General features: G+C 57.7%; 1 protein-coding gene across 4 annotated transcripts; it reads left to right on the top strand.

Moving 5' to 3' along the window:
- The first annotated feature begins 233 nt into the window (after window positions 1-233).
- Window positions 234-23487, top strand: LOC136014644 (cullin-9-like). Of its 4 annotated transcripts, XM_065679524.1 has the most exons (44): window positions 234-512; window positions 1149-1213; window positions 1602-1672; window positions 1825-1899; window positions 2308-2916; window positions 3019-3173; window positions 3390-3908; window positions 4046-4181; window positions 4579-4769; window positions 4910-5291; window positions 5482-5677; window positions 5966-6173; window positions 6277-6470; window positions 6553-6770; window positions 6913-7144; window positions 7470-7575; window positions 7853-8080; window positions 8236-8326; window positions 8409-8580; window positions 8790-8895; window positions 9290-9385; window positions 9476-9651; window positions 9817-9950; window positions 10018-10188; window positions 10445-10560; window positions 11004-11186; window positions 11318-11466; window positions 11781-11991; window positions 12086-12251; window positions 12369-12514; window positions 12668-12785; window positions 13109-13311; window positions 13404-13663; window positions 13742-14105; window positions 14412-14552; window positions 17564-17728; window positions 17818-17981; window positions 18917-19010; window positions 19234-19308; window positions 19798-19908; window positions 21197-21314; window positions 21525-21658; window positions 21843-21934; window positions 22713-23487. In XM_065679524.1, exons 4-44 carry the CDS (start codon window positions 1893-1895, stop codon window positions 22900-22902), a joined length of 7527 nt encoding a protein of 2508 aa, XP_065535596.1. In that variant the 5' UTR covers window positions 234-512; window positions 1149-1213; window positions 1602-1672; window positions 1825-1892; the 3' UTR covers window positions 22903-23487. The 4 variants fall into 4 exon arrangements, with proteins under 4 accessions (XP_065535596.1, XP_065535597.1, XP_065535598.1 ...); XM_065679525.1 differs by lacking the exon at window positions 1825-1899; XM_065679526.1 differs by lacking the exons at window positions 1602-1672; window positions 1825-1899.
- The last annotated feature ends 375 nt before the right edge of the window (window positions 23488-23862 follow it).

Here is a 23862-nt window from a genome sequence, read left to right as displayed (position 1 = left end):
ACCTCCGGAAGACACCCTGACCTTTCGCATCCCCCTCTCTCGCAGGCAACAGAGCAGGGCAGAGGCGCAGGGCTGCAGCGAGCCACCACCGACAGCGCCCCGGGCTGCCCCGAGGGACGCGCACACCGCGGGGCGGCGAGGGCCGGCTCGGCTCGGCCGCGCTCCCGCTGCGCTGCGGCACCGCGCTGGCGGCGCCGCTACAGCCCCAGCGACACGCTCGGGCCCGCGGCAGCAGAGCGCAGGCGCGGAGCGTGCGGCGACCTGGCCTCCCGCAGCTCTCGTGCGCGGCGGGGACCCGGAAGCGCGGAGCGGCCGCGGTGCTGCTTCGGGGGCCGCGCCTCGGAGGCGGCGGGGATTGGGTTTGCTTCGCGTCGCCGCCACGGACCGTTACCGGTGCGGGGGGAGAGCCGGAACGGTGCCCTGTGGGGACGCGACCTCCGGCGTGTGGAGGCGGATCCGGGCGACGAGCAGGCTCCCCGTGCGCCGGGGCCGGGCCCCGTTGTCCCGCTGGGGTGGGTACGGTGGGGCAGCGGTGAGGGAGGCGGCCGGGCGGTGGCGCGGGGGTTGTCGAGGTGTGCGGAACGGGTCTGACGGGTCTCTCCCGCGGCGGCCATTGCTGAGGTGAATCGTTGTAGGGCAACGGGCCGTGCCGTCCCGGGGGGCGGTGGGATGCTCTTCTGACCCGGGTGCCCGGGTGCTTTGCGGACCTCACATCGTGGCTCCACGTTCATGTGCCACGGCTCTGAAACTTAACTCTAGTGAGTTTCGTGTACTGAAGCAGGCTGACAACTTCGCTGTGGGTTGTCATAGGCTGTAGCGTGCCTCATTCATCATACGCATTGCAGCTGCTTCTTCAGGTGCCCTTAACCCAGATCCTTCCCTACCTGGTTACAGATCTGTTTGGACCCCTTCTGGCAGCTCTTCTCTGAAGAGTGTTTTTCATGCTGAATGTCATGATGTGGGGACGGGGCGAAGTTAGCAAACTGATGCTTTGCAGAGACCTGTGTTTTACTCTGATTTTTTGTTGTATGTAAACGTCTTGGGGTAGGGTTTTTTGTAGGCTGCATAAGCACAATATTTCCTGGCTTACGGTGTGGCATCTAAATACTTAAAAAGCACAAGACAGTAACTTGGTCCTTTTATTACAGAGAGACTGCCAGACAATTCCTAGCTGGCTTGCTGCAGGCTCCAAGGAAGGCTTAATTGAAGGCAGGTAGGAATTTCTTGGGAGTTCAGGCTTCTCTCTGCGCCTGGGAAACGTTTTAAATGTACCTATCATCATCATGAAAGTGTGTTCTTGGGTTGTACATGGGTTGATTTATTTCCTATGTATGTTAACTCCTCTTTTAAGAATGGCTTGTGTTACCATCAGCCGAACAGCGTTTTGCTTCACTGCTTCTCCTGCTAGTATGTGTAAATGACAAAAGGGCCTGTTCATGTGCTTCCACTACCAGCTGCCTGAGCATGTCTAAGCATCTTCTTGCCAGATTCTGATCTGACATCCCTTGTAGCGGTGAAGTCAGTCCATTGTGTGTGGTGTTGTCTACAATCTTGATGGCTGGCACTCAGTCTTTGACTGCAAATTATTTCATTCTCCTCAGATAAAAGCAGAGAAGTGTAATGGCTTCCTCTTTGTAGTCCGGAGGTACACAGAACAACCTGACAGCAGAGAGTAAGAGTCTTTAATTTTGTTGAATTTGCCCATTGTAAAGGCAAAGAATATCCAAGCGGAGGCCAAGGAGGAAATACCGAGTGGCTTCTAGATAGTGACCTGATTTGTTTTATATGAACTTGATCTGAGGAATTGCTGGTAATTTTTTTCAGTGCCTTGTGATTCAAGCTCCACAGTGAGAGAGCCTTGAGCTCTAGGTGAACCTGCAGTCTAAACAGGTATGAATGGTAAATAACGAGGGAAGACAGAAGTGCAAAAGTAGCAACTTGTGCACAGTCATGTTGTGGACAGTGGCAGAGATGAGAACAGGTCTCCGTTATTTGCTGTCTTATGAGAGGATCTAAATGGGTCCATCTTGCCTTGAGTTTTTGGGGGGAGAACTTCTCTCTGTGTCTAGCACTAATGCTGGGAACAGGGATTTTATATGAAACGCTGACTTATTTTCTTGGAGGGGGGATGTGGGCTTCTGCAAAATGAGGTCTTCTTTGGGGTTTTATCCTGCGTGCAGGATTTTGGGGTCAAAACCTGTTCCTCAGCCACTTCTACAAGCAAGTGACAGAGGCACTTGCTCACGCTTTCTCTGGCATGCAGCTCAGAAATAAAAGCTTGCGTCTGCTCCCCCTCTGCCTCTGCAGGCACGCTTCCCATCATGGTGAATGAGAGGCATAATGGCAACCTGCTGGTGCCCCTGGGACACAAACTGCAGGCCTACCCGGAGGAGCTGCTGCGGCAGCGGCGAGGCCACGATGGGCAGCCCGAGTACCTGATCCGGTGGAGCATCGTCAGCCTGGAGGAGAGAGCAGCGGGCGGCAGCAGCACCTCCTCTGCGGAGACGAAGCTGGAGAACGTCTCCATGTGGATGTCTGCGGAAGAGGTCTGTGCCAGCTGCCTGGCGCTGCTGGACCAGAGGAAGCTGGAAGGGCAGCGTGTGACAGGGGAGAAGGCAGCCAGCCCGTCCGCTGCGGACGTCCTGGGGGATGAAGCCTCGCTGCTGGAGATGAAGGCTGATGTCAGGAGCCTGGTGCAGCGAGCGGGCCGGCAGATGGCCGAGTCCCGGGCCCCCGCGTCCTCCATCCTCAACATCATCCACGTGCTGAGCGCGTACGCCAGCATCGGCTCGCTGGTGGGTGCCTTCAAGGAGACGGGAGCCCTCGACTTGCTGATGCAGATGCTGTGCCACAAGGACAAGCAAATCCGCCACAGTGCTGGCAAGATGCTGAGGGCCCTGGCTTCGCATGATGCAGGTGGGGGCTGCTGCTGCTCATTGTCCCTGAGGGCAGCTGAGGGGTGCCATCCCTTTCGTAGGGGTTATCTTTAGGGAGCCTAAAAAGTTTCTGTTCTTGCAGGAAGTCGGGCCTATGTCCTGCTGTCTCTGAGCCAGCAGGATGGCATTGAGCAGCACATGGACTTTGACAGTCGCTACACCTTGCTGGAGCTGTTTGCTGACACAATATCCTCTGAGGAGCACTGCATGTCCTTTGAGGGGATTCACCTTCCCCAGGTAGGAGCAGCCCCGCCAGCCCTGGGGCTGCTGATCAGGACTTGGGTACTGGGAGAGCTGGCCCAGCATCTGGGTCTGGCTTGAAGCTGAGGGGTGTCGGAGGGCTCAGCCATGGAGTGTCTGAGCGGGGAGATGAGGGTGAGCTGAGAGGTCTCTGTTGCTGCCTGCTGGTGCAGAGCTGTCACGGTTAGAGTGTGAGAGCCGTGCTTGTTGCAGATCCCTGGGAAGCTGCTGTTGGTGCTGGTGAAGCGCTACCTGTGCGTCACTTCTCTCGTGGACAAGCTCAGCGGTGATGTGGAGCAGGGAGGGGAGCAGCAGGCCGGCGCTGTGCCCAGCCCACTCACTGAGGAGAAGAGCCGTGTGCGGCAGGAGTTTGAGTTCAGCATGGCCATGGCAAACCTCATCTCGGAGCTGGTGCACGTGATGGGCTGGGGCCACCGCCACAAGGCAGAGCTGCCGCCGCAGCAGGAGCCGCAGCCTCGCGCCGCGCGCTCCATCTTCCAGCACAGGGCCGCCCCGTGCAGCGCTGCTCAAGCAGCCCCCGCTCCCGCACCCAAGGAGCCCGTCGTCTTCAAGACGCGCTCGGCCTTCCCGAGCCGCAGCAGCTACGTGGAGTACGTGCAGGCGCGGCTGGTGCGGGGCATGCGGGTGCGCATGCTGGAGGACTATGAGCAGGTCAGCGCGGGCGACGAGGGCGACTTCCGGCAGAGCAACGACGGCACGCCGCCCGTGCAGGTACCCTCCGCGGGGCTGGCGCGGGCTGTCGGCTCTGCCCGCCGTGCTGCGTGCAGGGAGCGCGCAGCCACGTGTGGGAGCAGCGGGCTTGGACCTGCCTTCCCTCAGCCGGGCGTGCGTCGCGCTCTCCTCCTCAGGTGTACTGGCAAGCCCTGGGCTGTACGTACTGGGTTCACTGGCACATGGTGGAGATCATTGGCTCTTCAGGGCAAGAAGAGCGTGGGGGCCAGGAGAAGGCGTCCACCCTGACGCACAACTGCAGGCTGGCGGCAGGTGAGCAGTCCCTCAGCTGGGCCCGCAGCTTTGCTCCCCAACCCTCGTGCAGCTGCACGCTGGCACTGCGGGTTCTGCTGGTGCCGGGGCTCTGAGCGCGTTGCCTTGCCTGGTGCAGGCACTGGGGCAGCAGTGAGCTAGAGGTGCCCATTCTGAGCGTTTTTGTTGTACATCCTAAAGAGGTTCAAGTGATGATGGTCATCCCCATCTCTACAGCTTCTAGGGTCTCCTCCCAGCTCGTTCCCCCTCTCTGGCTGCCCCCCTGTCACCTGCCTTTCCCACAGCAGTCTGTGGGGCAGCGGAGAGAGCTCTTTCTCTGGGGAACGTGGGGTGTGCAGCAGAGGATGGTGGAATGGGCAGAGCTGACGGTGCCCTGCTTTGCTCTGTCCTCCTGCAGTTGCGCAGCCGTTTTTCTGCAAGCCCTCTGGGGGGCTGTACTCCCTGCCTTACCTGGGGGAGCGGTCGACCAAGGCTGCAGAGGCCCTGAGCCGTGCCGAGTGGTGGGAGCTGCTGTTTTTTGTGAAGAAGCTGGAGGCGCAGGAGCAGCAAGAGGTCATGTGCATCATCCAGCAGGAGCAGGGGGAGCAGGTATGGGGAGAGCCTGCACTGGGGAAACGGCTGGGGGCCTCCGGTGCTGCAGCTTTTCTGCCCGCTCTGGCTGTGGCCGTCACCAGAAGCGCGGGGTCTGTGGCGAGCCCGTGAGGGTTGATGTGATGCCGTCTGTGCAGCTGCCGCAGGGGGATGAAGAAGCCCTGGTCCAGCTGTCGGTACCTGTGGAGCTGGCCCAGAAGGTGCTGCAGGTCTTGGAGGAGCGTTGCCAGGGCAGGGCTCAGAGCGACCTGCGCGGCTCCCACGTCTACGCCAAGTACTCCCTCAGCAGGGCGGCTGAGCAGGAAGGCGCCCGGAGCACCGCGGTGTCCTCGGAGGGTGCCGGCTGCAGGAGCCCTGAAGCCACCACAGTGGCCGAGGCAGCGAAGGAAGAGCTGCCCGCAGGTGCAGGGCCGCCCCGAGCCCCCGCTGTGGTGGAGAAGTCGGATTCTGAGCTGTTCAGCGAGCTCCTGGAGAAGGAAGGGCTGTTGCTGCCAGAGGTGACGGAGGAGCAGAGCAAAGGTAATGGCCTGCCGTGCACCGGAGGCAGCTCCATTGCCTCCAAGGAGGAAAGCTGTGGGCAGGGCAGGCAGCTGCAGGTTGCCTGGGGAGGGGAAGGCCGAGGGTCTGGTCCGTGGGTGCGTGGCACCCTGGGAGTCGCTGGGGGTGCGACTGCTGCCCTGACACCTGCGTCCGTCCCTCCTTCCGCCAGCGTTGGGCAGCTCCGAGGGGGTGAGCGAGAGGGGCTCCCTGGCCGAGATCGCAGCCGCGGTGGATGTGATCCAGAGCAGCAGCTCCGAGCTGGGGCTGCGCTTAACGGGGCTCAAGCACATTACGAAGATCCTGGAGGAGGAGCCCGAGCAGCAAGGCAGCAAAGCCCAGAGCGGGCTGGGGACCAGGAGCGTTGGGTGAGCTGTGGGGTGCTGTGCCCCCCTCCTGCCCGATGGGCAGGGCTGTGTCGGCAGGGTGGGGGGCAGTGCTGGTGGTGGGAGTGGGAAGGCCGGTGTGTCCCTGCCTGCTCAGCAAGAAGAAAGCCGGATCTTGCGTCCCCTTGGCCCAGGCAGGCTCACTGCTGGGGCTGACCCAGCCATGGCCGAGCCATGTGGGCAGGGAGAAGGTGACGGGCAGGGCGCGAGGCGTCGGCGTGCCGGTGGTGGTGCCAGGAGGCTCCTGCCGAGGTGTCCTTTCTTGTGCAGGGAGAAGCTGGTGAAGGCGGCAGTGGAGCTGCTGGCCACGGAGGCGGCAGAGAAGGCCGTGGCGGTGGTGACGCTGCGGCTGCTGGCCCTGCTCATGGCCAAGTACGACTGGCGCGTGACGTTCGCCATGGAGGGCGGTGTGCGGGCCGTGCTGTCCTGCATGCAGCAGCACGCCTCCTCCGCCCTGGTGCAGCAGGCTGGCCTGGCAGTGAGTGCGGCGGAGGGGATGCTGTGGGTGGCGGGCAGGCTGCGGGCCCAGCCCGGTGTGCCGGAGGTGCCCGCTGCCCTCCTGGCTGCTGCTGTGCTTGCAGGCCCTGAAGGTGCTGGTGGGAGCTGTGGCCGGCGAGGCAGGAGGTGCCGCCGGGCAGCCCTCGCCCCTGAAGCAGGAGGACACGCAGCTGATTCGGGAGATCTTCGCCAGCATCGGCTCTGCCTCCGGCAAGGGCTCCGCGAACCTGCTGAGCGCCGTCCCCGCCGCCCTGAGCGCCATGCGCAGGGTCCCCGGGTAGGGCAGGGAGAGGAGGGCGGCAGGGGCGGGTCGGGGGGTGCCGGGGGAGGAAGGCGCCCGCATCGCTGTGTCCCTGCAGGGGCTCCTCGGGCGTGCGGAACGGCTTGCTGGTGGTGAGCGTGCTCATGGACGGGCACCGGGCCCTGGCGGAGCAGCTGGCGAGCTGCGACCTCCCCGCCGTGCTGCAGAGCTGCTGGAGGGACGGGCAGAGCCCCGGCTGCCCTCACGCCGCGCTGGCCCTCGGCGCCATCAACCGCCTCGCGGAGCACGGGCTGCCCCACGGCCCGCAGAGCGCAGGTAGCAGCCGCCCGGCCCCGCCGTGCCACGGCCCCGCTGTGCCGCGGGCAGGGCCGCGTCCCCGCGCAGGGCAGCGCCGGGCACCCGCTGCCGCCTCGCGAGCGGGGGCCTGGGCCGGGCCCACGTGTCCTTGTCGTGGCAGGCGGAGAGGCCCCGCTGGACCCGGGGGACGTGCGGAGGCTCCTGAGCGGCCTGGGGGACGGCGTCTTGTCCAGGGACGTGCTGGCGGCCCTGGAGCGGCAGCTCTGTGGCCAGGGCCCTGTCCCCTCTGCCGAGGCGGCGCGGCTGCTGCGGGACCAGAGCTGCTTCCGGGCGCTGCTGCGCAGCTTCGAGCTGCTGGGGGCAGAGAAGGCCGTGAGCCTGAGCGTCCTCCGGTGGGTGCCGGGGCTCCGCAGCGGGGCTGCGGGTGCTGGGGCGATGCTGGGGGCACGCGGTGCGGGTCTGGGCCCTGGTGGGGCCGTTCCTCGGCGGGGCGGGTGCAGCCCAGTGCTTACGGGGGTGCTGACTGGGGTGCCCCGGGGCGCCGGCCGCGTGGGGGTGCAGCAGCACGTCCCTGGGTGCTCGAGGGGTGCCTGAGGCACCAGGGGAGGCGAGGCTCCCCGTGGGCTGTTGGCTTCCCAGAGGGGCAGGGAAGCGGGGCTGCCTCCGACACCCCCCCGCCTGCGTGCCGTGGCCTGAGTGAGCCCCTGTGTCCCCCAGGATCCTGAACAAGATGCTGGACGGGTCCCAGGAGGATGTGCTGCCCTGGCACGAGTGCGTGGAACCCTGTGTGTCTTCCCTGAGCGCCCACAGCAGCGACCGGGAGGTGAGGGGCGCACAGGGATGTGCTCGGTGCTCTGTGCTGGCGGAGCACCGGCGGCAGCAGCCCGGCCTGCTGCGGGCACTGCAGCAGGAGAGGGGGGGAGCGGCAGCTGTGGTTGTGTCCCGGCTGCTGGCACTGCCCTGGCCGTGCCTCGCGCGGCCCCAGCGGTGCTGCCGCGGTGTCGGGGTGGAGGGGATGGAGCGCGGCAGCACCGCCGCCTGCTGCTGCTGCTGCTGCTGGGCCTGGCCGGTCCCGGCTGCTCACGGCTGCTGCTCCGCAGGTGCTGCAGGAGGTCGTTGGCTTCCTGCACCGCCTGGGCACTGCCAGCAAGGACTGCGCGGTGGTGATGTGCTGCGTGGGCACCCACGAGGCTCTGGCCAAAGCCCTGAACAAGCACAGCACGGCCCCGCCGCTGGCGCCAGCCCTGCTCGCCCTGGTGACCGACTGCGAGAAGCACGCCGGCATCTCCAAGAAGCTGATGAGCAGCATCTTGGCCGGCTGCATCCAGGTGCGCCTCGGGGGGGCCGGGGCCCTGGGTGTCAGGGCCATCCAGCGGCCCTGGCACCGAGGGGCAGCCTCCTGCCCTCTGCCTGCCGCAGCCCTGTGGTGGGTGAGGGGAGGAAGACCCAGGGCCCCCGGTCAGAGCCTCGCCCCATCCCATAGCTGGTGCTGGGGCAGATTGAGGAGCACCGCCGGAGCCACCGGCCCATCAGCATCCCCTTGTTTGATGTCTTTCTGCACAACCTGTGCCGAGGTGAGTGCGGTGAGCGGGAGCTGAAGCCCTGCCTGGCACCTGCCGGCCTGGCTGCTGGAGGCTCCGTGTGCTTCTCGTGCAGGCTCCAGCGTGGAAGTAAAGGAGGAGAAGTGCTGGGAGAAGGTGGAGGTCTCTTCCAACCCCCACAGGGCCAGCAAGCTCACGGACAGGAACCCCAAGACATATTGGCAGTCGAACTCCAGCACGGGTTCCCACTTCATCACCGTGCACATGCAGTGCGGTGTGGTGGTCAGGTGGGGCTGGGCTGGGAGAGCTCGGAGGGGCCTTGGGTACCAGGGGCAGGCGGCTCTGCGGGGAGGAGGGGTTTGGGCCCCTGTGTGAGCCCTGCCCTGCGGTCCCTGTCCTGGGGGTTGCTGGATGTGGGCAGTGGGTGTGGGGCTGGCAGGGGCCGGGGCAGGGGAGGTGGGGACTGCTGGGCAGCACCACGTCTGCTGTGCTGCAGGGAGATGAGCATGCTGGTGGCCAGCGAGGACTCCAGCTACATGCCGGCCCGTGTCGTGGTGCTGGGGGGAGACAGCCCTGCCACCATCAGAACTGAGCTCAATGCAGTGAGTCCCTTGAGGGCTGCTGAGGCCATGGGGCTGCGTGGGAGCCGTGGGCTGGTCCTTGCTGTGCTCCAGCAAGGTCCTGTCCTGGCGTGGGGCCCTGGGAGATGCCCCGTGGGGAGGCGGGGGTGGCGGGAGCTGTGCTGCAGGAGCCGCCTTGCTGTAGTCAGGGGGTGCTGGAGGCTTGGGCATGGGCAATGCTGCAGCCTGGGCTACAGCAGCCTGGTGCGCTGGGGCTTTTGGCCAGGAGGGGGGCCCTGGCGGGGGGTGCCTCTGGGCTGCGTCGGGGCTCCTGGCGAGGGACAGGGGCCACGGCTCTAACAGGGTGCTCAGGGGAGCGCGCAGGGTGGCTGGTGCCTGCCCCTTGTCTCGCTGAGGGCTCTCTGCCTGCCTGTAGGTGACCATCCTGCCGTCAGACAGCCGAGTGATCCTGCTGGAGAACATGAGCCGCTTCTGGCCCGTCATCCAGATCCGGGTGAAGCGGTGCCAGCAGGTAGGGGAGCAGGAGGCTGGGGCAGGGAGCTGGCAGCGTGTGTGGTGTTGGGGCCATGCCCGAGGAGCTGAGGGTTGCTCTGTCCCCCAGGGCGGCATTGACACCCGTGTGCGTGGCATCGAGGTGCTGGGTCCCAAGCCCACTTTCTGGCCCGTCTTCAAGGAGAAGCTGTGCCAGCGGGCGCTCCTCTCCTGCACTGCTCGGGCTCATGCCTGGTGCCAGGAGATCTGCTGGGACCGGGGGCGACTGCTGCAGCTCTTTGGCAGGTGAGTTGTGTCCTCGCTGTGCCACCGCGTCCCTGGTCTCTGAGGGGCCCTGGCTGTGGGGCGAGCGGGGCTTCCACGCCGATGTGCCCGGCAAGGCGCCGCGCTGCTGTCCCGGGAGCGCCCGAGGCATCAGCAGCACCGTGTGCTGCCCGGTCGCTGTTGCAGGCTGAACCGGGCGCTGCGGCACGAGCAGGGCTTCGCCGAGCGCTTCCTCCCCGAGGAGGAGGCGGCGCGGGCCTTGGGCAGGACGTGCTGGGAGGCCCTGGTGACCCCGTTGGTGCAGAGCATCACCAGCCCAGGTACCCTGTGCTCTCGCGGGCCCCTGCCCAGGCTGAGGCAGCCGCTCTGAGCCTGGTTTCCTCGCAGACCCCGACGGCGTCAGCGCCCTGGCCTGGCTGCTGAGCGAGTACCTGGAGAGCGTGGAGCCGCCGCGCCGCGCCACGAGCCCTGCTGCTGCCTTTGGTTCCCGAGTGCGGCGCCTGACCCAGCTCCTGGTGCACGTGGACCCCGGCGGCCGGGAGCCGGAGGAGGCGCGAGGTGAGCGTGGGGCTGGGACGGCGCTGGCCCGGAGCACCGGGCTGTGGCCGTGGGCATCTGCTGGGGGGCTTGGGGAGGGCCCAGTGGCACCGGAGGCCCCAGAGCCGGGAAGGGCTTGTGGCCGTGCCCCTGCAGTGGCTGTGGCCGCTTGGAATCTGCTCTGCACTGAGCCCGCAGGGAGAGGGGAGGCTGCTGGCGGTCAGTGCGCGGGGCCTGCCCGTGGGGCCGCGCTGAGCCCGGTGTTGTCCCTTGGCAGGTGGGAAGCAGGGGAAGAACAAGGAGGAGCCGGCCAGGCCTGCGAAGGAGATGGCGGAGAAGTCAGGCAGCCTGTGGGGCATCTCGCAGTGCTGGCGTGGCGTGGTGCAGCAGCAGGTAGTGCTTGGGGGGCTGGCTGTGGGGCCAGAGAGGGCACGTGGGAGCTCACACCGGACACGTGTAGTGCCATGCAGGGCTTGACAGTGGCCTGGGCACTGTGTGGGAAGGGTGCAGGGCTGTACCTGGCCTCTGCAAGGCCTGGAGGGGTCGGGGACAGCCCTTCCATGCTTGCTACGTTTGCAGGGCTCAGGCATCAGCCTCTTGCCACAGGCTGGGAGGTGGGTACAGAGCTGGGCTGCTTATTCCAGTGCTGGGCAGTGTCCTGTTCCTTCCCAGCCTTTAGGCTGTGCTCCTGTCTCTCCATAAGCTCTTGGTGGCTGACTGCTGGTCGGGGTCTGGGCAGTTGGTGTCAACAGAGTGAGGTTGGGACTGCAGACATCCCTGCAGGCCCCATGCACATCCCGCTGTGGGGCTCACCCCTCTCCTGTCGTGTCCCACAGGTGCAGCGGTTCCTGGAGGCAGCCGGGCAGGCCCCAGACCTCGTGGAGCGATACTGCGGGCTGTACCAGCGCCTGCGCGGTGCCACGGAGGAGCTCTTTGGGCAGCAGGCTGCCTTTGCGCTGGCGCTGGGCCAGGGCTTCGCGGGGGCTCTGCTGCAGCTCTCCTTCCTCACCGCCCTGCACGTGAGTCGAGGGAGCGCGGCCCCAGTGCCGGGGCTTTCCCAGCTGCTCCCCCCAGGGCCGCTCCCCCAGCCCGGCCCTGCAGCCGCCCCGCGGGTTGAGCCCCCCCCGCAGCCGGCCCTGTCCCTCTGCAGGTGAGCGAGCGGTTTGCCCGCTACCTGGACAGGCAGATCCAGGAGCTGCGCGGGGCTGCGGGCAGCACGCGGCCGCTGCAGCACATCCTGGAGCCCTTTGTTGTCTTCAGTGGCCTGGAGCTCGCCCACACCTTCGAGCACTTCTACCGGTGAGGGCTGCCGTGTCTGCATGGGAGCAGGGGGGCTGGGGGCCGCTGTGGCGTGACAGGGGCGGTGCAGGCGATGCCGAGCCTGGCTCTGTGTGGCTGTGGTGCTCCCGCTGTGCTCTTCCCAGCTCCGGTGTCTGGAGGGAAGGGTTGTGAGTGCCCGCAGGTGCTGCCGGTCTGGGGAGGCACATTCCCTGCTGGCAGTGGAGAGGGGAGATGGGTGCTGCCGGGCCCGGGGCCTGGGCTGTCTCCTGGCATGTGGCTGATGGCCACAGAGCTAGGGCCGGCCCCTGACCTGACGCTGGCGCCTGTGGCAGGCACTACCTGGGTGACCGGCTCCTGGTGCAAGGGCCGTCGTGGCTGGAAGGAGCCATCGTGGAGCAGATTGGGCTGTGCTTCCCCAGCCGCTTCCCCCAAGCCATGCTGAGCAACCTGGCCGAGTCGGAGGAGCTCCAGCGGCAGTTTCGCCTCTACCAGCTGCAGGAGCAGGACAGGCAGCTGCTGGAGCTGGACCAGGGCCTGGACGAGGTGAGTGCTGCTGGCGTGGGGAGCTGGGGGCTGCCCGCGTTCCTCACAAGGCTCCTGAGGCCCGTCCTGAGCCGTGCTCCTGCCCCCGCGCCAGGCACCGGGGCCGGCCTCGGTGGCGGATGCGCCGGAGGTGACGGTGCTGGCCCTGTCCCCGCGCTGCTGGCCCGTGTCGCCGCTCTGCCACATGGACCAGCCCCAGAGGTTGTTCTCCGCGGCGCTGAGCTCTCCCCTGGACGAGTTCGCCAACTTCTGCAGGCGCAGTGAGTGTTGGGCAGCCCCCAGGCCCCGCGCAGCAGCTGGGCCAGGAGCAGCCCGAGGGCAGGGGCGTGCTGGGGGCCGGGCAGGGCTGGCTCCTGTGCTGATGCTGTCTGTGGCAGGCCAGAGCCTGCTGGGCTGGGAGTGCACGAAGCCCCGGCGGTTGCAGTGGACGTGGCTGGGCCACGCTGAGCTGCAGTTTGGAGACTGCATCCTCCACGTGTCCACGCTGCAGATGTACATCCTGCTGTGCTTCAACAGCGCTGAGGTAGGAGCTGGGGACATGTGGGGTAATAAGGCAGCAGATGCTGGAGCGTGGCTGGGCCATGTCCTCCCTTCTGGTGGGGTGTGCAGCACTGCTGGGGGCACAGGCTGCCCTCTGTTCACTGGGCTGTGGCTGGTGAGTCTTGGCCTCTGGCAGGAGGTGGCTGTGGAGGCCCTGCTGCAGGTCACAGGGCTCCCTGCTGACCTGGTGCACCACGCACTGGCACCGCTGACCCATGGCGAGGGCGTCCTGGTGTGGGGCTGCCCGGCGGGAGGTGAGTGTGGGACAGCCCTGGGAGGCGCTGGTCTGAGCCCTGAGTGGGTGCTGGAGTGGAGGGGAAGGGAGGGGGCTGGAGCGAGCCTGTCTGTGGGTGCTCGGGGCTCAGGGCTGTGTGTGGGGCTCGGGCATAAGGCCACGTGTGGGGCTGGGGCCAGGGGTGGTGCGTGGTGCTGTTGCTTGGGGCCACGTGTGGGGGCCAGGGAGGGGGCCTAGAGCTGTAATGGCAGCAATGGGAGGGTTTGGTCCAACAGCCGCGCACGGGTCCTGGGCTCCTCCGGCTCCCAGCTGGGGGCTTGGCTGACCCTGGGCCGGGTGTAGCTCCAGGCACGCTGCGGCTGAACCAGGCAGCCCTGGCCCATGCCTCTGGCCGCCACCTGAGGCTGCTGCCCCAGCAGAGGTACTTGAGGGTGGAGACGGCTGAGGTCAGCGCCCTGGAGAGGAAGAGGAACATCCTGTGCTGCCTCATCACCCGCATCCTCAAGGTGGAGAAGCAGCTCCACATTGACAACCTGGTGTTCAGGGTATGGAGGGCTCGAGGGGCAGAGCAGGGCTGCCTGCAGGGCTGCCTGGGTGCTGCACCACACTGCAGCGTGGGGCTCTCTTGCTGCTGTAGGTGATTGATGCCTGTCAGAAGGGTGAGCTGGGGCCAGGGCTGCAGTTCCTGAGCTTCTGCTGCCACAGCGTGGATGTGCTGTCCTGTGTCCTGCACCTGCTGAACCAGGGATACCTGCGGCGCCAGGAGGAGAGGCCTCATGTCTTGGAATACATCTCTGCTGAACCCACAACCCCTCCTGGGGGCCAGGCACAGATGGTTTTCCAGAGCAGGCCACTGAAGACATCTCCAGATGAGGACAGCTTAGAGCACCTGCACTGGTAGGGATGCATGTCACCAGATGTGGAGGGGGTGTGCCTCTCCACCTTGTATGTTTGTGACACATTTCTCTGTGTCAGGTTGAAGCCTGGCATTGGCAGTTCGGAGGAGTTTCTCATGGCAATGCTGCAGGTGCCAAGGGGGCACACACTTAGTCCAGAGGAAGCGAAGCTGCTCATGAACCAGACAGTACAACAGGTCCAGGATGCTCTGAGCATCCCAGAAGATGTTGCTCGGCACCTCCTCATGCACTGCAGGTGGAATGTGGATTTCCTTATCCAGCGTTACGTGGAGAACCGCGAGACCCTGCTTATCTCCTCAGGGCTGCAAGTGCAGGATGCTCAGCCCCCTCCAAGCCCAGGGACCCACTGTCCAGTCTGTGTGAGCCAGCTGTGTCCCACTGAAAAGCCACCAACCCTCTGCTGCATGCACTACTGTTGCAAGGTGAAGGTCCTTAAGTCTTTGGTCCCTGTAACTGGGTAGGGAATTCCTGGTGCCTAGTTAGAGCAGCTGTCCGTTGTCTGAAACTGTTACCATGTCGCTTTCACAGCGTTCATATGTTCTCTTTTTCCATCTCCCTTTAGTGGTGATCCTTCAACTCTGGGTTAGTCTGACCAGTCTGGTGGTTTTGGGTATTTATGCATAGTTTGTGGTGGGTTTGTGCACTGTCTGCGGGGTGGGGTGGGCTTCAGGGTCACACAGCCCAGGTGGTGCAGCTCCTCTTTAGTTTCTCGTCTTCTGCCTTTACAGCCCTGTTGGAGTGAGTATCTCACGACTCGCATTGAGCAGAATATGGTTGTCAACTGTACCTGTCCCATATCCGATTGCCATGCACAGCCAACTGCAGCTTTCATTTGCTCCATCGTTTCCTCAGAGGAGATTATAGCCAAGGTACAGTAGGTTACTGGGTGTCAAAGCTGTTTTGGTTTTGTGAGCACAGATAATCTTGCTGCTGCTTTTCCTGTTCCTATTACTGGCAGTGAGGTAGACCAGATTTCTGCCCAGTAGTGTCAGTTGTCTCTGATCACGGGCATTGCCAGCTATTCAGGAAAGCATAACGTCAGCAAAAGAGCCCAGTGGTATTTCCTCTGAACATACCTCCAGCAAAAAACATTTCAGTATATCATTAGTTAAGGACCAGGTGAGAGCTATGGTCGCAGTTCATGTCAAGTATCCTCTGCTGGTGTGCTAGAAGCAGTTGTTAAATCTAGGACAAATGAAGAGAAAACATTTGAGCAATTTCATTTTATTGCTGCAACAATGGCCCCTGTGTCCTCTCTGTTCCAACAGTCTCTGGCTTTGACCACCTCAGGTTTTTATGAAGATGACAGTAGTTACCACATCAGACTTAGTTTCTACTCTTTAAGTTTGTGTGGATTTACAGATGACTGTAAACTGGGTTTCCTGTGCTCTGCTTACCTTAGTCTTCAGTCAGCATGGGGCAGCAGGAGCTACTTGGGCTGAGGCAGAAGCTATTTTTTCCTCCATATTCTTTCAGGTTTTAGTTATTAGAGCTGAATGACCTCACCATCTAATGACAGAGCTGCGGCTGTTGCATGACAGACTATTTCTGTTAATTGCTGGACAGAACGGGTGTCTGATCTGTTTTCTACTGCTCTGTTGTTTGACAGGTCTATACCAGCAATTCCTTCTCCAGAAATATTCTCCTCTTCCAGCTCGTTACTGTCATTATGATCCTGTATGAGAGAGCAGTCATACAGAGAAATGAGCAGTAGTCACAAAGACTGCTCTATCTTACAGTTTTTCTTTAAGCTTGTAAACTGGCGACCATAATGATCAAGGCTACAGAAGAGCATTTCCTTCCGTGTGTCTTAGGCATCTTGTTTTCTATAAGAAGTGCTTGGAAAATTAGCATATAGAGAATGTATCTGGGCAGCTAGTTCTGACTGGCTTTGCAAATTCTGTAGTCACACCTCTCTGAGCAGGCCTGGATATCCTGTTGCTTTGGCTATTTTATAAAAAGTCTCTTATTGCAGATGATTTTAACAAATTGCTCTGATGCTCAAACTGAAATGTTATCTGTTTCCCTCTTTGCTCAGTAAGTGGTATTGCTGGAGTGTTCACGTCTCCTGCAGAGTCACAAGTGCAGTCGTAGAATAACTTAGGTTGCCATAATCTGCGGAAATCTCTGGTCCAACCCTGTGGCCAAAATAGCCAGGTTATTGCTGATACTAAAACATACTGCTTCAGATTCAGTCTTCTCTGCATCTTACAACTTGCGTAGGTCTTGACAGTGGTAAGATCCCCCTTCTCCCCATGCTGAACAAAGCCATCTCTCTCAGCTTCCCCGTATGCATCCTGTGCTCCAGCCCCTGACTGTCTTGGTGGCCTAAGGACAACATTTTCTCTAATCTGTTAATGTCTTTCTTGTACATGGGAGCCCAAACTGTTCCCAGTATCCAATTGTGTCACCAGTGCCAAACAGCTGTGAGAAATCCCTTCCCTTGCCTGCTGGCTGCAGTCTTGCTAATACAAGAATATTAGAGTTAAAACTTTCAATGTTTATATTTCTACAAAACATAAACCCTGCCATGTTTCTGAAAGAGGTTTTCTCTTCACCCGGTTTTCCTCAAGTTCCTTGAGAGTCTGTTTGTCAGAGGTAGTCTTCCGTTCTGCCCCCATGGATTCTTCCCTGGGAATGCATAGGCTCAGTACCTGAATCTGGGGCTTTGCACACCCACGTGTTCAGGTTGCCTGAGAGAGAGAATGAATAACAAAGAATAAATGAGAGCAAAGAATGAATGAGAGGCCTGTCTGAGCCCTTCAGTGCTTGTGGCTTGCACCTTTTCTCTCTAGTACCTGTTTTGACCTGTGTTGTCCTTTCTGTGCCTGATAGCTCTAGAGCAGCTCTCTGGGTATGCAGAAATATCTGCAGGAGGGCTGTGAAGACTACAAGATTTCTTCTGAACTTCCTCTAGCTCTGTGTATGTTTGTACAGTCCTTACACTACAGCAACTGAGCACAGAAAACTAAGCAACTATGTGCAGTATGGTTGCCTCCCTGGGTCCCTACCTGAACAGCCCCTTACTGATAACCAGTTTGCCTTGTCCTCTGCAGTTATGTCTGGAGGTTGTGGGCAGAGTGAGTCTCCTTCCCCTTTGCACATCGTTTAACCAAGCAAAAGTCTGCCAAGGAACTTAAAATCAGAAACACTAAAAAGAGCAGGTAGAGGAAGGAGATCCTTACCCTCTACCCACTGCTGGTGAGACCACATCTGGAGTATTGTGTCCGTTTCTGGGCTCACCAGTACAGGACAGAGGTAGTGGGAAAATCCAGCAAAAGGCCATAAAGATTATTTAGGTTTTGGAATACCTGCAGGAAAAGCTGAGAGAGCTGGGTTTGTTTAGCCTGGAGAAGAGAGAGCTTAAGGGTGGCTCTTTCCAAGGTGTGTAAATACACAAATGGGATTAAGGAGCCAGATTCTTCTTGGTGATATCCAATGAAAGTATAAGAGGCTTTGTGTACTAATTTAAATACAAGGAATTCCATCTAAACATAAGAAAACTTCCTTCTCAGTAGGAAGGGTAATGGGATGTTGGAAATTTTGGGCAGAGAGGCCTGTAGTCTCTATCCTTGGGTATGTTCAGAACCCAACTGGACACAGTTCTGAGCAACCCTGCTTTGAGCTGGAGGAGTTGGACTAATTTTTTATCTCCAGAAGTGCCTTCCAACCTCAGCTATTCTGCGGAATGAAATGGCATCCAGTTATGACATGAGGGGTGGGGACTTTACACGAAGGGAATGAAAGAGTAAACTAAGTGCTGTTTTGTTGTGAGCAGTTTTTCAGTCAGCTGTAGAGCCCGGAGGCACCAGACCCCCGTTGTAAGGCGTAACCATGCAGCTTCTCTGCCTTAAATCTCCCTCCTGGCTTCTTATTACAGTATGAAAAAGCCCTCCTCAGAGGTTACGTTGAGTGTTGCTCCAACCTGACATGGTGCACCAACCCTCAGGGCTGTGATCAGATCCTACTTAAGGATGGGTTTGGCTATGGGGCAGCATGTTCCAAGTGCTCATGGATATCCTGCTTCAACTGCAACTTCCCAGAGGTGAGGCTGAGCTGAATCAGGGGCAATACCGTTTTGGGTTTGGCACGCACCATTCTGCTTCTGTGTGGTTGACTGTCTGTCTTTTTCAGGCCCATTATCCTGCAAGCTGCAGCCACATGTCTCAGTGGGTGGATGATGATGGCTACTATGAGGGAATGACAAGTGAAGCCCAAAGCAAACATCTGGCTAAGCTCATTTCAAAGCACTGCCCAAGCTGCCAGGCTCAGATAGAGAAAAATGAAGGCTGCCTGCAGTGAGTATCAATTTTTGTTTGCTAATGGAGACAGGAGAGGACAAAGACATACAGTTAGGTTCATTGTGCTTGCTTGCTTTTTTTTTTTCCTGGGTTGTGGAATAAAAGTTGTAGCACGTCTTTTTTATAGCTTTAGAAGAATGAGTGATTGCTTTTAATTCCTATGACAAGCAAAATGTTCCCTGGCATTCAGAGTTAAATCCATTAGATTAGCTCTGGAGTAGAACCAAAACTCATTTTGCAGTAATTTTTTTATAGCACACACTTGCCTGCTCCCAGAAGCTGCTGCAGACACACAGAGGTGCAGGTTAGAGGAGTGGATAGCTCAGAACCATTTTTTTCTTTCATACTCACCTATTCCCATAACCTTAAACAATTTTCTTTTAACTGCCTCTTTTGAATTGGCTTGTATCTCTGGCAGCTTGTTACATGACAGGGGAGTGACATCCAGCCTTGAAGCTAGCACTTAGGAGTTGCCATGTGTTTCTTGCACTGGCACAGTACTTAGTGCCCAGCTGTGACTTGTCCTCACATGTTTTGTGTGGCCTTAGGGCTGTGCAGTGCCTTTCTGCACTGCGGAGTGCTGCGTTACTGAAGGAAGAGGTGAGGTGCTCATGTGCATCTTGCTTCAAACTGTGGAATGCTTAGTTCACCCTTCAAGTACTTGGTAAGTTTGTAGTGTGAGATTGTGCTTCCAGTTTACCCAGCTCATTTTTGGACAGACAATGACTGGTTTTAAGTATCACCTGCTTCCAAAAAAGGCTTTGAAAAATGCATGCAAGGAAATGAATTAGTAAGTGATACGAGTACTAAGTGAACGGGAATGACTGGGTTGCATACTCCAACCCTGTGATGTAAGGGAGCACTGGGAGAAACTGTCTGCAAGTGGCTGTTAGGACTGAGTGATTCCCATTGTTCTTTTTCCTGCCTTGCAGTATGACGTGTGCAAAGTGTAATCATGGCTTTTGTTGGCGTTGCCTCAAGCCCTGGAAGCCGACTCATAAGGATTATTACAACTGCTCTGCTATGGTGAGTGGTTTGCTATATCCAATTGGTTCATGCTTGTGTTCAGATGCACCTGGCCTCTCAGATGGATGGGTGAGGATCTCTACTTGTGCCCTTTACTCTGCACTTTGTGGACTTGCCAGTAATATTAATAGTGTTGTCAAAGCCTGTATGCATCTTAGCCATTTCCAGGCAACCCTGGTACTTGAGGGAAATTGCTACAGGTTACCTGTACCTTTCCTTTCAGGTGAGTAAAGCAGCTTGGCAGGAGAAGCGTTTTCAGGATTACAATGAGAGATGCACTTTTCATCACCATGCAAGGGTAAGGCCTCCTCCTTCCTTGGCAGACATTGACTCTTTTGCCTGAGCCCTGTTGAGCAGGATAGTTTCTGTTGTATCTCAGTATATGTCACCTGAAGCTGAAAAGCAGGCTTCAGATCCAGGTGGGAATACCTAGCCATTTCACCTTTGCTCTGACATAAGGGGCGGTTCTTGGCCTGCTTTCTTCTGCCAAGTCTGTTGTGGAAACTGAACACCTAATTTGTGGTGGTGATGTGCTCAAACTGATGCAGTACTTGGAAGCAATGGCAACTGAGGGACTGAAGGCTCTGTCCAGAGCTGAGATACTGTGAAAGGCTGAAGTGACAGCACAGTAGAGATGTCATAGATGGAAGCAGTAAATCCTGTCCTGCTGCCTGCATCTTCTGGGATAGCACTTCAGGATGCTTGGCAATTACGTGTGTGGAAGGTGCTATTTTTCAGTCTTGTGGAGCTGGACATTGGCTTTTTTTCCTTCCTTTGGTTATTGCAGGAATTTGCCATGAATCTGAGGAACAGCATTTTTTCTATCAGAGGGATGCCAAAAATTAGGACTTTGACCTTTGTTCTTGATGCCTGCAAAGTGCTAGAACAGGCACGGAAGGTAAGGCTGGGTAACAGGGTTGCTGAGGCATAGCTCTAATTCTACTGATGTATTTTATGCCTTTTTTAAAGTGAGGAGATGCCAGCTTTGTTCTGCTCAACAAGGGCAGACAGAAAAAGCTTGAGGGGAGGCATAGCATCAGGGCAGGAAAGAGCTCATGCCTGCCTTTCCCTGCTCTCTGAGTTGGGCTATCTGCAGTGTTTGTCACAGTCAGGTCATAGGATTTGGAGCTTAGCTCATGTTGACATCATGAAATTGACACAAGGGTCTATGTTCAGGGTTTTCATATACTGGCTTGGACCATTCCAATTTGAAATGCCCCAGTGGTGGTACCTGATGCTGTGTTACAGTTAGGAAGTCCTTCTTGATGCTCATGTTATTATTTTCCTTTCTTAACTTAATTCCATGAGCCATAGGTGTTTTGGGAGTACTGAGCTACCTATTGCATGCCCCAATAGCCACATTATGAAGGATATGCAGTGCAGCCACTGGATGTGTGCATTATGTGTGTGGCAGCATAGGCCTGCGCAGTCTTCTGTGCCCTGAAAATAGGAAGGAGGTGGGAATTGCTTTGTGATACTGCCTTTGCAATATATACCTCGTTTGTGCAGGCAGATTTGATTTTGAGAGATGCATGTGTAACAAGGGTATCTGACCCTATTTTGTCTTTTCAGTATGGTAGTCCCTGTGTTTGCCAGGATACAGATCAATGTTCCTTGCTGGTGCTGGCTTTTCTGGCCCATTTCTTTAAATGGAAACAGTGGTCTTGTTTCCTGCTGAGTGCCTGGATGGTTTTAGAGGTCATTCATTCATAGTAAGAGTTTGCCACTTATTGAAATGAATCTTTGTGCTCTTGGTGCTTGCACCATGCCTACTTTCCTTTGGCCTCAGTTCTCTCAGTTCAATGCCACTTGAGTTCAACATAGGCTGCCCAGCAATGTGTACATTCTGTGTGCTGCTTGTTTTGACTCTGCCTGCTGGTCAGTCACACTTGTTAGGCATTTACAGTCTGTGTTCTTGCAATGGTTTGCAGGTTATTTTAGTTATTTTAGACTTCAGTACAAAATAATTACACATTTATTTCCAGTCCTACCAGTAGCTCTAGGTAGCCTGGCATTGCTGTCACTTGGCATAATAGTTCATTGGGCTATTGCCACAGACCAGAAATGCTGCCAGGCTTCTATCAGCCACTGATACGTAATGAAGTCTGGGAGGGTTTGATGCTACTTTCTTTTTGCTCACTCTGAAGCTGATCATCAAGCTTACAGCATAATCTGTACTGCTCCAGGTGCTGGCCTACTCCTGTGTGTACAGCTACTACAACCAGGACACTGAGAGCATGGATATTGTGAAAGAGCAGACTGAGAGCCTAGAGCTGCACACTAATGCTCTGCAGATCCTTCTGGGTAAGTCCCACAGTCTCTCAGCAGTAGAGGCTATCATTCCCTGGTCCTACCTGGTTCAAATTGTGGCAGTTCTGTGTTAGAATGATAGCATACACTGTGTGTGTACAGGATTCCTAAGTAGCTGCGCCTGGCTTATAATCAGAGCCAAGGGATGCTGTCTCTGCTTAAGAGTGTGGGAAGCAGCATGATTTTGTTGGCCTTGAATTGCAGAGGAAACCTTGCTGCGGTACCAGGACCTGGCCTCTTCTCTTCAGCTCCTGAAAGCAGAGCATTTCAAGGCTGGTTTGGAGCTGGTACACCAGATCAAGGAGCGACTCTTTGCAATTCTCTGGCATTCCACACAGGTGAAGTCCACATGCCCTTCAGTGGCTAGCGCTCTGGTCTTGTTTGGTCTTGGGGAAACCTAGGAAGGGGCTTGGTCAGCTGAGGGCATGGACTGTTAGTGCTGTGTGTATGTAGGAAAGGGCTCTGCAGCACAAAATACACCCCAAATTGCATATTGTCTCTCTTGTTCTTCTGTGCTAGCAGGATTTCCATGTTGGGCTCCAGACTTCATCAGATCCTGGTCAGAGAAAGGTGAAACTCTCAAATGTGCCTACTTCAGCCCCTGCCTGTGTAGGGTGAGTTTTCTTAGCGGGGTAGCAAGGAAAAGTGCAAAGTTGCTCTCCCTGGACTTTCTTGGGTTTCTGTGCAGTCACACTTTTTCTTCAGGAGTGTATCAGAGATCCAGGAAGTGTCCAGATGAGAAAACCAAGAACAGAACATCCATGGGGGGAGATGTAGGGGTCTGACAATATTGTATAAGAAAGGAATGGAGAAGTGGCACAGCTGTAAGACAGTATGTTGAGAGGTGAAACGGATGGTTGGTTGCCTGTCCTAGAGCACTGAGTGGGCAGGTGTTAAGGTTGGAAGGTGGTGTGTTTGAAACAAAATCCATTCCTGTACCACAAGCTGTTTAAACCAAGAAACACAACCGGCATCTGCCATCCCAGTGCAACCAGTCCCCTGTGACAGCTGCTGTGTTTCCAGGAGCTGAGCAGGGTTCTGAGTGTTGCAAGAAAGAATGTGTGACAACTGAGTCGAGACACTCTGTTTCAGAGCAGGGTTTCTGGTCTCCTTGGGCTGAGACACCAGAGACACCAGACTGCAGCTTGTTGGCCCAGTCACAGGTGGCTCTTTGACACAGTCCTGTTCTGCATACATGGATAAGGCCATTTAATCACCACCTTATAGGTGCTTGTGTGTGGCTGCTGTGTGCCTGAGGCCAGGCTTTGGATGGGGATGCTGAGGTCGTATAGTAGGGAAGATGAGGGTGGTGTAGGGCTGGATTGTGGTTGCTCTGGTCTGAACCTGTTCTCCTCAGCTGGGGCTCTGGTCTGACGCTGTTCTCCTCAACAGGCCAAAATGTACCATCTTGTGTGATGATTCCAACAAAGGTGAAGGTGACAAAGAGGTTGAATACGAGGAGTATGAAGATGAGGAAGACTATGATGACGATGATGACCTTGATGAAGACAACTTTCTGTTTGGTGATGAATCGGATAACCTTGATTGTGACTCCTATTTTGATGATGATGCCTATGACTAGAAGTCATCCAGCCTGGACCTCTGCCTCTAACTTGTCTTGACCAGTCTGTATTCGTGTCTTTCCTCAAGGACAGGAACTCTCAGGCAGAACCAAGAAGCATCTCCTCTGAGGGCTGCTTGTTTGATGATGTGCAGGAACATTGCTCAGGACAGACAGGCTGTTACTGTGGCCACCTCTCTCAGAAAGACATCTTCTTGCCTTGCTCCCTTGTCTCAATTTCTGCCCATAGGTATCTAATTGAGTTAGAAGGTCATAGTTCAGCTGCATCGTGAGGATTTCTTGCCGCCTGCTAAATGGATGAGCTTCAGTGCATTCCTCTTGTTGACGAGGACAGCTTGTTTGCTGGTTATGGGAGGAGCTGCCTTCCCTGCTGTGAAGCAGGATGGGCTGCTATGAGTGGCACAAGTTTGCAGGACTGTTTTTAAGTGTATAAATACATGCCCGCGCATACACAGATATATCAAATCCTATACAGGCAGAGGTGGTTCAGGTAATGCTTTTATCTTTGTAAAACAGAAACCCCTGAGGAACAAGGGCTGAAAAAAGTTCAGTTTTAACAAAAGAAATCATTTTCTTCTAAGAAAAGCCTCCTTCTTGTCTGTGGGGAGCATGGGTGGGAAGGGAGAGCAGGGTATTCTCAGAGTGAGGAGGAAGTGACCTGGATGTGCTCATCCCAGCAGTTAGGTGTGAAATCGGTGTGGGTTTGGGATCCTTGCCCGGGCCATGCCGGCTGTCCTGCAGAGTGGCTTTGCCTTCCTCGGCAGTTCAGGGAACGGGAATGGGAAATAATGGGAACAATAATGGGAAAGAGGGCTGTTAGCCCTGTGTCCAGGCTGTGGAACTTGCAGACTCTGCGTGGGACGCAGGCAGCCTGGAGAGCTTTAAGCCAAGACAGGGCCAGAACAGCCACAGGCCTTGTCTTTGGTATAGAGGCAACGACCGGGCAGCCCTGTGCCCGGT

This window comes from Lathamus discolor, chromosome 5, assembly GCF_037157495.1.
Source record: "Lathamus discolor isolate bLatDis1 chromosome 5, bLatDis1.hap1, whole genome shotgun sequence".
NCBI classification, from domain to species: domain Eukaryota; kingdom Metazoa; phylum Chordata; class Aves; order Psittaciformes; family Psittacidae; genus Lathamus; species Lathamus discolor.
This window is presented reverse-complemented; position numbering and strand designations above follow the sequence as displayed.